Here is a 13,605-nt window from a genome sequence, read left to right on the forward strand (position 1 = left end):
CATTGGGGGACAAGACCGCCACTCAAAGGGAAACGAACCCAATAGCAAGTAGCGTAAGCGCTTAAATGCCCGCCCTTTGTAGTAAAGATAACCAGAGCAACGTCAGAGAACTGACGCATGCGTATTATCAGGAGGGTCTCCCTTTGGAGGAAGAAGTCCGCCCGTCCTCCGTCGGCCGATTTGACTCGCATGCGCATTTGGTTCCGTGGCAGTCATTCGCGCACGCGCACCACCGTTTCCTTGACCGGTGGATAAGGAAGCGTGAAGTCTGTTGGGACAAGACAGTAGAAACAGTTATTACGTAGAGATAGTAAATTAGAGGTGGCCATTTCATTAGCTGGGTGCAATGTTTCTGGGTTGCTTTAACGACTTTGAAATAATTTGTTTTTTTTCCACTGGTAGGAAAGTGAAAACTGATATTTACCATTCTTGCCCAGTAGTATCGTTTAAGTGCATCCTGTTCACGATTGAATTGGACTGAATTATACAAATTACACCAACCTTGTGGTGTTGGCTGGATTACATTTGTAGGAGGAACATCCATAATCCTGCCATGTATTTTAATATTAACAGTACACAAATTTATACAGTATTTTAATTTATAATCATTTACCTGTTTATTCTCTCTCAGTATGCATGCACTTTGGTTTATATCCTTTCACAAATCCTTTCCGTATTTTGTGCTATCTACAGTATGTGTGTATACATAAACATATACAGTATACACATACAGAGACACACACACACACACACATATATGAAGTATGTATTTTCCCATCTTTCATATATTATTCCGAACCTGTTTGCAGTCTAAAAAAAACCTATACATCGGACGCTTTTTTTCAATAGAAAATAATTAAAAATCACACAAAAAAAAATGAAAATGAAAATACAAAGCATCCTCCGGATTTCATTTGCATTCGATTTTAGGGAAAAGCAAGTTTTTAATGTTTTTAAAATGCTTTTATAATGTTTTTTGTTTTTTAAAAATTATGTTCATTGTTCGTATTATTTTTGGTGTAAGCCGCCCAGAGTCCCTTGGGAGTTGGGCGGCATAGAAATATGATTAATTAAATTAAATTAAATTAAATTAAATTAAATTAATTTTTTTAAAAAATGCCCCCTTCATTTCTGTCTCCAAGCAGAAATGGGGGTTAATGGGGAGGGGCGTTAATGGATGGGAGCCAACATTCAAAAAACTGAACTCGCATTCACCTCTCCCTGTGTCTCTCTGACCCCTCTGTATTTTTCCATTGCTCTAGGCGGGCCCTTCCACCGACTCCTCCCTTTCTCTTTCTTTTCCCCCTCCGCCTTGACTTCCGGTCTGGAAAGCGGACGTGAAGAGACCCCGCATGCGCAGTGCTGCCGCTTCTCCTGCAGCTGCTCGGCCGCTTCTTCCGGCCTCCCCAATCCCTGTTGAGGTTCGAGTTCCCCTTTGGGTCCTTAAGCGGCCGAACGGAGAGGGGGGCGGGCTGACCCTTGACCCCGGAAGTGAACAAGACCCCGGACTCGTTTGACCCCTGGGGAAGGGGGGGAGTGTTTCCGAGGGCGTTGAGGATTCCATGCTGCCCCCCAATTTCCCCAGGGGACCCCCGGGAATTGGAAGCCCACTCTCCTCCCTGCACCCTATTGGCCGTTAGCCCCCCCCAAATCCTGGCTCCCATGGCCCAGGCGTGGAGGGGTCTCCCCTTCTAGGCAGACTTGGGGGGCTCTGGTCACCCCTGACCCCCTTTTGGGGGGCGGCCTCCCCTCCCAGTCCTTGCCTGGCTACCTTTGGGTCTTCCTGGGGGCTCCCCCATGGCCTGAGGGGCGGGGCTGCAGGAGAGGAGCAGCCAGAAGGGGGTCTCCCAGATTGTGGGGGGGCTTCCCATCCGCCTGCCAGCCCTGCAGGGTCGGCCCAAGCCCTTGCTTGGGAGCTATTGTCACCCCAGGAAAGGCTGGTGGGTTATCCCAGCCGGGCGGAAGCGGGTTCTGGATTCCCCAGCCCTTCCAGATCATGGGACTCAAGCTGCCTTAATGAAGGCCTCTGGGAGCGCCAGCTGGCCAGTGGTGTTCCCTCGGGAGGAGGAGGACGAGGAGGAGGACGACGAGGAAGAGGAGGAGGAGGAGGAGGAAGAAGAGGAGGAAGAAGAGGAGGAGGGCGGAGGAGAAGCGGCCCCACCGTGGATATGGGGTCGCAGGTCCTCCAGATCTTACGCCAGGGCGTCTGGGCTTCACTGACCGGCGGATGGTTCTTCGACCCGCATCAGAGCACTTTCTCCAATTGTTTCCACCTCTACACTTGGATCTTTCTGCTCATCCTTCCTTTCCTGCTCTACATGGTGAGTCTGGGAGGGGTAGGGTGGGGGTCGGCAGGGCCGTCTTAATAGCATTATGTGTCCCCCCCAGGCAAAGCGGGGGCCCTATGACCGCTACTCATGGGAATAATAGTGGAAACGGTCAATAAAATCAAACATATACCCTGTTTCCCCCGAAAATAAGACAGGTATCTATCTATCTATCTATCTATCTATCTATCTATCTATCTATCTATCTATCTATCTATCATCTCTATATCATCTATCATCTATCTCTAAAATCTATTTATCTCAATCACTATCATCTATCTATCATCTCTATCATCTATCTCTATCATTTATCTCTATCTCTATCATCTCTATCATTTCTATCATCTATCTCTATCATCTATTTATCTCTATCTATCTATCTATCTATAATCTATCCATCCACCCACCCATCATCCATACATTTATCATTTATGTATCATCTATCTGTTTGTCCATCCTACCTGCCTCCCTCCCTCCCTCCCTATCTATCTATCTATCTATCTATCTATCATCTATCAATCAATCTATCCTGTTTCCCCGAAAATAAGACATCCCCTGATAATAAGACTGATCGGGCTTTTGAGCGCATGCGCTAAAATAAGCTTCCACCCCTCCCGAAAATAAGCCCTCACCGAAAATATTTAAATGCAGAGCTGGAAATCAGGTAAGACGGCAAGAGGAGCCCCGTCTTGCTCTAAGGGGCCCCAAAATAATAAGACCTCCCCGAAAATAAGGTCAAGCGCTTATTTCGGGGTTCAAAAAAATATAAGACAGGGTCTTATTTTCGGGGAAACACAGTATTTATTTTATTGGCGCTGCCAACAAAATCGGTGTTGAAGCATTTGAAGCGTGCTGTGCCGCAAGAACTAATCAACACAATGAATATTTGAACGATGCACAAGGCTTGAAAAACACAATAATACTTAGGAAGTCATACAGTTGCTGTATTTATATGATACAAGGTGCATTGAAGGGTTAACACAGATTAGTATGGGGTCTCTATGCTCGTGGGGCCCATTGGGTCCATGCATTAAGACAGCCCTGGGGGCGGGGTGTCATATACCCTTAAAATCTGGTAGGTGAGCTTCTGTAGCTCATTTCCCTAATTCATCGGTTAATTTCTGGACAGGTACAGGTAGTCCTCGGTTTATGACTGAAATTCAGCCCCAAATTTCTGTCACTAAGCGAGACGTTGGTTAAGTGAGTGGGGCCTCACTTGCGGGACCTTTCTCGCCATGGTTGTTAAGTGGGTGAACTTCTGTAGCTCATTTCCCTAATTCATCGGTTAATTTCTGGACAGGTACAGGTAGTCCTCGGTTTATGACTGAAATTGAGCCCCAAATTTCTGTCGCAAAGTGAAACGTTGGTTAAGTGAGGGTGGGCCTCACTTGCGGAACCTTTCTCGCCATGGTCGTTAAGCGGATCGCTGCAGGGTTTCACTGAACTTACTTCAGTGAGCAAAACACAACCAAGTCAGTGGGGAAGCCAGATTCAGATTAAAGTTGGTAACCTGGTGGTGAAGTGAATCAGTCTTCCCCATTGGCTTGTCAGAAGGTCGCAAAAGGGGATGCAACACTGCAGCCGTCGTAAAGGCGAATCCATTGCCAAGCGCCTGGATTTTGATCAAGGTGGCCGCGGGGATGCTGCAACGGTCTTAAGTGTGAAAAATAGTCACGAGTCAATTTTCCAATGCTAAACGAACCGTCGGAAGTCAAAGGCTGCCTGTACTTCCTTCCAAACATCCGAAAATGCCTCCATTCTCCTCTTTTATCTTTTTGTTTCTTTTCCCTTCCTTCAAAACACATAAAAATTTATTTATTTATTTATTGGTTCGATTTATATGCCACCCTTCTCTGGAGACTCAGGGCGGCTTACAATGCGTTAAGCAATAGCCTTCATACTTTTTGTATATACCTGCTTAGTAGGGCTTTCGCGCCCCCCCCTCCCCCCCCCCACAAGCGGTGTTCTTTTTTTTATACAAAGTCAGCTTATTGCCCCGACAATAAGCCGGGTCCTCATTTTACCTACCTCGGACCTTGAGCCTAGTGAGATTTGAACTCGCAATAATTGCAGGCAGCTAGTGCTATTTAACAGCACTTTTAGTCTGCTGCGCCACCAAGGCTCTTAGGGGAGGGGCCGAAAGCCCTACTAAGCAGGTATATACAAAAGTATGAAGGCTATTGTTTAATGCATTGTAAGCCGCCCTGAGTCTCCGGAGAAGGGTGGCATATAAATTGAACCAATAAATACATAAATAAATAAATAAACAAACAAATCATCAATGTTTTGGTTCCTTCACAAGCAATCAACACCCAGAGGAGCAGAGATTAAGGGCGAAAATAAACGGCAGATCATAAAGAATAGAATAGAATAGAATAGAATAGAATAGAATAGAATAGAATAGAATAGAATAGAATAGAATAGAATAGAATAGAATAGAATAGAATAGAATACAAATACAAATACAAATACAAATACAAATACAAATACAAATAATACAAATAATAGAAAAAGAAAAATAATAGAAAAAGAAATAATAGAAATAGAAACGAAATTCTTTATTGGCCAAGTGTGATTGGACACACAAGGAATTTTATCTTCGGTGCATAAACTCTCAGTGTACATAAAAGATAGAAGCGATTAATCATTTCAATGCATTAAGGAATCAATAAGGATGCTGAAGGTTCTGGAAAGGTTGGATTCTCATATCAATTAGCTGCCATGGGATGGTTCAGAGTTTTGCTTTTGTAGCCTGGATGAAAAGCTGCATTGCTTTTCCAAAGTCAGAAGCCAAAAGAGAGTGAAATCATAAAACTTAAATTTGAATTACAATACAAGAAAGAGAACTGCTGAGCGCCCAGAAATCTTGGTTTCAGGCAGGGAGAATCAAACACTGGCTAATATACATCACGGAGTATACAGCTGGTCCTCATCTTACAATGGTTCATTTAGTGACCAAACGGCACTGAAAATAGTGACTTATGACCATTTTTCACACTTAGCGACCGTTGCGGCATTCCCATGGTCACGTGATCAAAATTCAGACGATTGGAAACCGGTTCATATTTATGACGGCCGCAGCATCTACCTGGGATGTGCGATCCCTTTTTGCGACAAGCGAAGTCAATGGGGAAGCCAAATTCACTTCACAACGGTGTGACTAACTTAACAAATGCAATGACTCCCTTAACAACCGCAGCAAGGAAAGTCGTAAAATGGAGCAAAACTCCCTTGATAAATGTTTCACTTAGCAACATAAACTTTGGGCTCCGTTGTGGTCGTAACTCTAGGACTGCCTGTAGAAAGTTTTCTTCCTGTGGGCCACAAAGCTCAGTTCTTCCTCGTGGGATCTGAAGGGCGGCTGAATCCAACATGGGTACCTTCCAAATATGAGGAATTGTAGTCCCAGATTTTTCCCAATCAGCGTGACAATTGCCGGAAATTACGACATGCAAATTAATAAAGTGATATCTTGTCGATCTGGACGGGATGCAGATTGAGAAAGGCTTTGGAAAAGAATCACTCCAAAAGCAGGAGCCAACTTGTGAGGTTGTTATAGAGCCAGTTTGGTGTAGCAGTAAAGGTGCTGGCCTAGAAACCAGGAGATGGTGAGCTCTAGTCCTACCTTAGAATGAAAGCTGGCTGGGTGACTTTGAGCCAATCACCAGGAGACGGTGAGTTCTAGTGCCAGTTTAGGCATGAAAGCTGGCTGGGTTACTTTGGGCCAATCACCAGGAGACAGTGAATTCTAATTTTGACTTAGGCATGAAAGCCAGCTGGGTGACTTTGGGCCAATCACCAGGAGATAGCGAGTTCTAGTTCCACCATAGGACAGAAACCAACTGGGTGACTTTGGCCAATCACCAGGAGACCGTGAGTTCTAGTTCCACCTTAGGACAAAAAATAACTGGGTGACTTCGGCCAATCACCTGGTGAGTTCTAGTTCTGCCTTAGGGTGAAAGCTGGCTGGGTGACTTTGATCTAATCACCAGGAGACAGTAAGTTCTAGTGCCATTTTAGGCATGAAAGCTGGCTGGGTGACTTTGGGCCAATCACCAGAAGATAGTGAGTTCTAGTTCCACTTTAGGACAAAAACCAACTGGGTGACTTTGGCCAATCACTAGGAGACAGTGAGTTCTAGTTCCACTTTAGGACAAAAAATAACTGGGTGACTTCAGCCAATCACCTGGTGAGTTCTAGTTCTGCCTTAGGCTGAAAGCTGGCTGGGTGACTTAGATCTAATCACCAGGAGGTGGTGAGTTCTAATCCTACTTTAGTATGAAAGCTGGCTGGGTGACTTTGGCCAATCACCAGGAGACAGTGAGTTCTAGTTTTGACTTAAGCATGAAAGCCAGCTGGGTGACTCTGGACCAATCACCAGGAGATAGCGAGTCCTAGTTCCACCATAGGACAGAAACCAACTCGGTGACTTCGGCCAATCACCAGGAGACAGTGAGTTCTAGTGCCATCTCAGGCATGAAAGCTGGCTGGGTGACTTTGGATCAATCCCTCTCCCTCTGCCCAACCCACCTCACAAGGTTGCTGTTGCGAGGAAAATAGGAAAAGGAAGACGTATTGCTCACTTGTCTTGAGTTAAAGTAAAGGCAGGATTAACATCCAATAAAATTAAAAAAAAAAAAAAAAAGCAAATACGAACGTTTGATTTTGTAGAAACAAGCCAAAGGCTGAATCTTCAATAATTCAGAGAGACGAGTTTGTGTGTCACATGTGCGAATTCAAGGCTTCAGTCAACTTCTTCCCCTTTTAAGAAAATGTTGTTTTTTTAAAAAAAACGGGAAATACACTAGTCCTCTTCAAACAAAGCAGTCCTCTTTGTTTGGAAAGAGGTTGCACAGAGGAAAGTTGAAACTTGTTCTCTCTTGTTGCAAAACGCAAGAAACGGAATAGTGGGTTTTAGTTACAGGAAACAGATTCCAAATTAATGATTGGGGGGGAGGCGAAATTCATGTATAGTAAGAGGAATTCGATACAGGAAGTCCTCCACTTATAACCACAATGGAGCCCAAAATTTCCCTTGTTAAGCGAGACATTTGCTAAACGAGTTTTGCCTCCTTTTTATGACCTTTCTTGACCCAGTAAGTGAATCACTGTTGTTTTTAGGTTAGTAACAAGATTGGGGTTCTTTTTTTTCAATCAAGTTTTTTAATTTTATAACAAATAAAATTTCCCATTTTCAATTAAACTGTGTGTTTGGGTACAAATACCATGTTTCCCCATAAGACCCTGCCTTATATTTTTTTGAACCCTGACATAAGCGCTTGGCCTAATTGCCATGCACTCAAAAGCCCGATTGGGCTTATTATCAGGGGAATGTCTTATTTTGGGGGAAACAGGGTATCTATCCATCTATCCATCTATCTATCTATCTATCTATCTATCTATCTATCTATCTATCTATCTATCATCTTCTCTTCCTCTAATCCATCTGTCTTTCTGTCTGTCTGTCTGTCTGTCTAGCTATCTACCTACCTACCTACCTACCTACCTATCTACCATGTTTTCCCAAAAATAAGACCCTGTCTTATATTTTTTTGAACCCTGACATAAGCGCTTGGCCTAATTGCCATGCACTCAAAAGCCCGATTGGGCTTATTATCAGGGGAATGTCTTATTTTGGGGGAAACAGGGTATCTATCCATCTATCCATCTATCTATCTATCTATCTATCTATCTATCTATCTATCTATCATCTTCTCTTCCTCTAATCCATCTGTCTGTCTGTCTGTCTGTCTGTCTAGCTATCTACCTACCTACCTACCTATCTACCATGTTTTCCCAAAAATAAGACCCTGTCTTATATTTTTTTGAACCCTGACATAAGCGCTTGGCCTAATTGCCATGCACTCAAAAGCCCGATTGGGCTTATTATCAGGGGAATGTCTTATTTTGGGGGAAACGGTATCTATCTATCTATCTATCTATCTATCTATCTATCTATCTATCTATCATCTATCTATCTTCTCTCCCTCTAATCCATCTGTCTGTCTGTCTGTCTGTCTATCTATCTATCATCTATCTATCTTCTCTCCCTCTAATCCATCTGTCTGTCTGTCTGTCTGTCTGTCTGTCTAGCTATCTACCTACCTACCTACCTACCATGTTTTCCCAAAAATAAGACCCTGTCTTATATTTTTTTGAACCCTGAAATAAGCGCTTGGCCTTATTGCCATGTGCTCAAAAGCCCAATTGGGCTTATTATCAGGGGAATGTCTTATTTTGGGGGTAAACAGGGTAGTTTTAGGAGATAGTAATCAAAATATTTAGAGGGATGCGGTGGCTCAGTGGCTAAGACGCTGAGCTTGTCGATCGAAAGGTCGGCGGTTCAGATCCCTAGTGCTGCCTAACGGGGTGAGCTCCCGTGACTTGTCCCAGCTTCTGCCAACCTAGCAGTTCGAAAGCAGGTAAAAAATGCCAGTAGAAAAATAGGGACCACCTTTGGTGGGAAGGGAACAGCGTTCCGTGCGCCTTTGGCATTGAGTCATGCCAGCCACATGACCACGGAGACGTCTTCAGACAGCACTGGCTTTTGGCTTTGAAACAGAGATGAGCACTGCCCCCTAGAGTCGGGAACGACTAGCACATACGTGCGAGGGGAATCTTTACCTTTAATCAAAATATTTACAACAGTGTTCATTACATTTGTATTGATTCTATAATAATAGTAATAATAATGATGATGATGATGTTTACTTATCCATTTTAACATACCTCCCTTCTATCATTGTTCCTTTCCTTATATTTCCCTGTTTCTAATTCCTGTTTTTATCAGCTAACCATTGATAAAATAAATCCCAGGTCAAAAAGAGACTGAAGAATACAGGTAGTCCTTGATTTATGACCACAATGGATCCCAACATTTCCACTGCTAAGCAAAACATTTGCTAAGTGAATTTTGCCTCCTTTTTGCGACCTTTCTTGCGCCCTGTTGTTAAGTGAAACACTGCAGTTGTTAAATTAGTAAACAAGGCTGTTAAGTGAATGTTACTAAATACAAGTAGTTCTTGATTTGCAATGGTTCATTTAGTGACCATAGGTAGTCCTCGACTTATGAAGACAATTTAGACCAAAATTTATGTTACTGAGACATTTGTTAAGTGAGTTTTGCTCCATTTTACAACGTTCCTTGCCCCATTGGTTAAGTGAACCGCTGCAGTTGTTAAGCGAGTCACACGGTTGTTAAGTGAACCTGGCTTCCCCATTGACTTTGCTTGTCAGACGGTCGCAAGAGGGGATCACGCGATCCTGGGACACTGCGACCGTCATAAATATGAATCATTTAAATTTTGATCCTGTGGTGGATGCTGCAATGGTCGTAAGGTGTGAGAGACGGTCATAAGTTAACTTTTTTGAGTGCTGTTGCAACTTCAAACAGTCATTAAACGAATTGTCGTAAGACGAGACCACCTGTATTTTTAAGCCAAAGTTGGACAAATCCTTTTGAGAATTATTTTGAGTTGGGTTCCTGCCCCGACTAAAGTGGTGGGTTTCTGGAACCTGAATGGCATTTTCCAGCTCTGTGTTTCTTTGAATTTTAAAAATAACAGTGCCAGCCATCCCTTAGCGGTATTCATAAAAGGATTAAAGCAGTCAAAACAAGCTGCCTTTTCCCATGAACTGGGGGTTGAGTAAAAATGGCCTTTACAGAATTGTGAAGCCAGGAAAAAATGTCTGGGAGCTACAGCGAAAGGTAAGGAACAGGTCAAGTCAGGAATCCATCGCTAATTTGAAATGTTATTTCCCAAAGTGACTCAAAGAGAAGAGCGGGGATTTATTTTTTTTAAGAGGCATCACTGTCTAACATTTCCTCTTAATCCAGTGTTTTTCAACCTTAGCAACTTTAAGATGGGTGGATTTCACCCCCCAGAATTCCTTAGTCAGCAAGCTTTAAGATAGGTGGACTTCAACTCCCAGAATCCTCCAGCCAGCATGCTTTAAGATGAGTAGACTTAAATTTCCAGAATCCCCCAGCCAGCACACTTTTAAGATAGGTGGACTTAAATTCCCAAAATCCTCCAGCCAGCATGCTTTAAGATGAGTGGACTTAAATTCCCAGAATGCCCCAGCCAGCATGCTTTAAGATGAGTGGACATCAACTCCCAGAATCCTCCAGCCAGAATGCTTTAAATTGAGTGGACTTCAACTCCCAGAATCCCCCAGCCAGCATGCTTTAAGATGGGTGGACTCCAACTCCCAGAATCCCCCAGGCAGCATGCTTTAAAATGGGAAGACTTCCACTCCCAGAATCCTCCAGCCAGCATGCTTTAAGATGGGTGGACTCCAACTACCAGAATCCCCCCAGTCAGCTTGCTTTAAGATAGTTGGACTTAGTTCACTTAATCACTGTCTTGTTTAATTGCTGGAATGTTGAGCTCCATTGAAGACTACCTGTACAATCCAGAGATTCTTCTGGAATATTTTCCTGCTTAGTATTTTGGAGAGTTGGGTTTTGTTTTGTTTTGTTTTTGCCAGCCTACCACTTGCGACACTGCAGCCCGGTGTGTTGGCAGCATCACGTCACTCACACCCCTATTTTAGGGTAAGAGCCGCGAAAGACGCAGAGATGCGCCTCACCTCCTGTCTCTCCAACGGGAAGGCTCAAAATTGCCGTTGGAGCTTTTCTTCCCCGGACCATCTAGCCACTCTCTGCAGCAGTGGTGGGGGGAAAAAACCCCCATCATTGCAATCGAAACATTGGATCCACACGGCGAACCTCTCCATCTGTCCCCCCCAAAGAATAAATCCAGACTGGGAAGAACTGGGATGAGTTTGAGCGTTGCTATCATCGCACAGCAAGAACGAGCCCTACTTAACAGAATAACAGGGACCTTAGAGTCTAGTCCAACCCCATAGAGCAGTGATGGTTAACCTTTTTGCCATTGTGGGCCAGGAGGGAGGGGGTGTGGAGGGGTTGCGTGCGTGCGTGCCCACACCCATAATTCTATGCGCCCCACCCCCTTGTATGCATGCACACACACACCCCTCCGCTACTGGCACACGATGGCCCGGTAGGCCCGTTTTTCTCTCTCACGTGGCTCCAGAGCCTTTCTAGGAGTCTGGGGAGGGCGAAAACTGCCTTCCCCACCCCCCGGAGGCCAAAAACGGCCTGTTTGCCAACTGTTGGTTCCCACCGAAGGCTCTGGAGGCTAGGGACAGCAAAAAACAGGCCTTCCCCACCACCCCCGAGGCCCTCCGGAGGCAGGAAACAACCTGTTCAGCTGTCCAGTGCAGGGATGCGCACCGGAGCTGAGCTCACATGCCCACTGATATGGCTATATGTGCCACCTGTGGCACGCGTGCCATAGGTTCGCCATCATGGCCATAGAGGGAACCCTGTACCATTTCAGACAAATGGCTGTCAAATCTCTTCTTCAAGGCCTCCAGTGATGAAGCACTCACAACTTCTGGTGGCAAGCTGTTCCACTGGTTAACTATTCTCACTGTCAGGAGATTTCTCCTTAGTTCCAGGTTGCTTCTCTCCTTGATTAGTTTCCATCCATTGTTTTTTTTTTTTTTTTTTTTTGTCCTGCTTTTTGGTGCTTTGGAGAATAAGTGGACCCCCTCCTCTCTGTGACAGCCGCTTTAATCCTTATAACAGAGTTGAAAAGGGACCTTGGAGGTCTTCCAGTCCAACCCCATATAGGGAATCCTATACAATTTCAGACAAATTGCCCAATCTTTTCTTAAAAACCTCCAGTGATGGAGCACCCACAACTTCTGGTGGCAAACTGTTCCACTGGTTAATTGTCCTCACTTAGGAAGTTTCTCCTTAATTAGAGCCTTGGTAGTACAGTGGTCTAAAGCACCCTGTTGTTAAGACCAGCTGCCTGCAATTACTGCAGGTTCGAATTTCGCCAGGCTCAAGGTTGACTCAGCCTTCCATCCTTTCTAAGGTAGGTAAATTGAGGACCCAGATTGTGGGGGCAATAAGCTGACTTTGTATAAATATACAAAAGTATGAAGGCTATTGCTTAACGCACTGTAAGCCGCCCTGAGTCTCCGGAGAAGGGCAGCATATAAATCAAATTTAAAAAAAAAAAAAAATTCCAGGTTGCTTCTCTCCTTGATTAGTTTCTACCCATTGCTTCTTGTCCTGCCTTCAGGTGCTTTGGAGAATAGCTTGACCTCCTCTTCTATGGGGCAGCCACTTAGATATTGGCCACCGATTCTTATTTACGACGGTTGCTATGTCCCAGGAGCACACAATCCCCTTTTGCGTCAATTATGACAAGTCAATGGGGAAGCCAGATTCACTTGGCAACCGGGTTACTAACTTAACAACTGTAGTGATTCACTTAATAACTAGTGGCAAGAAAGGTCGTAAAAATGGGGAAAAACAGACTTAACAACTGTCTCGCTTAGCAATTGAAACTTTTGGCCTCAATTGTGGTCGTAAATTGAGGATTTCCTATCTAAATTGGTTTCAGCAATGCCATGTCGGGACAAATCAATTTGAATGTACACACCAGGATAGGTGTCATTTTTCATAGATGCCCCAGTTCAGTTTCATGGATGCAGAAGGAAAAGGTGCGTTTTTGCCGGATGTGAGATCCCATACAGGTAGTCCTTGACTTACAACAGTTCATTTAGTGACCGTTTGAAGTTACGACAGCACTGGGGAAAAAAATGACTTTTCACACTTATGACCGTTGCATCATCCCCCCACGGTCACATGGTTTACATTCGGATGCTTGACAACTGACTCAGATTTATGACGGCTGTTGTGTTCCGGGATCACGCGATCGCCTTTTGTGACCTTCTGAGGTCAAAGGGGAGCGACCAGATTCGCTTAACAGCCGAGTTACTCATTGAAGAGCTGCAGGGGTTCACTTAACAACCGTGGCGAGAACAGTCGTAAAATGGAGCAAAAACTCGCTTAACAAATTTCTCACTTAACGACACACATTTTTGGGCTCGGTGGTTGGTCGTACGTTGAGGACTCCCCGTATTGACTTGGTGACCTTCTCCTTTGGCAGGTGATGCCCCCCAGCATCGTGGTCGCCGGGATCTACTGCACGGTGGTGGCCGTCTTCTTCACCACGGTTAAAACCGTCAACTACCGTCTCCACACCATGTTCGACCAAGGGGAAATCGTGGAAAAAAATTCGGTTCTGGTAGAATCCGGCAAGGCCGACGAGAGAACAGCTGCCGACGATGACAATTTGACCAGGTGAGTAAAGGCAACAAGTACACGCAGTCCTCGACTTACAACAGTTCATTTAGTGACCGTTCAAAATTACAACGGCACAGGAAATAAGAG

The 13,605-nt window shown here is 44.5% G+C and overlaps 1 protein-coding gene across 1 annotated transcript in view; it reads left to right on the plus strand.

Moving 5' to 3' along the window:
- The first annotated feature begins 1,945 nt into the window (after positions 1-1,945).
- The window catches only part of PCNX3 (pecanex 3), a 58,571-nt gene continuing 46,911 nt past the window's right edge, over positions 1,946-13,605 (plus strand). Inside the window, exons 1-2 of the mRNA XM_070951287.1 lie at positions 1,946-2,321; positions 13,322-13,515. Of these exons, the coding sequence (XP_070807388.1) occupies positions 2,169-2,321; positions 13,322-13,515 (347 nt within the window). The 5' untranslated portion in view covers positions 1,946-2,168. The remainder of the gene's footprint in view (positions 2,322-13,321; positions 13,516-13,605) is intronic.

The sequence above is a fragment of the Pituophis catenifer genome, unplaced genomic scaffold (assembly GCF_029215685.1).
Source record: "Pituophis catenifer annectens isolate HBS135680 unplaced genomic scaffold, rPitCat1.0.hap2 SCAF_10, whole genome shotgun sequence".
NCBI classification, from domain to species: Eukaryota; Metazoa; Chordata; class Lepidosauria; order Squamata; family Colubridae; genus Pituophis; species Pituophis catenifer.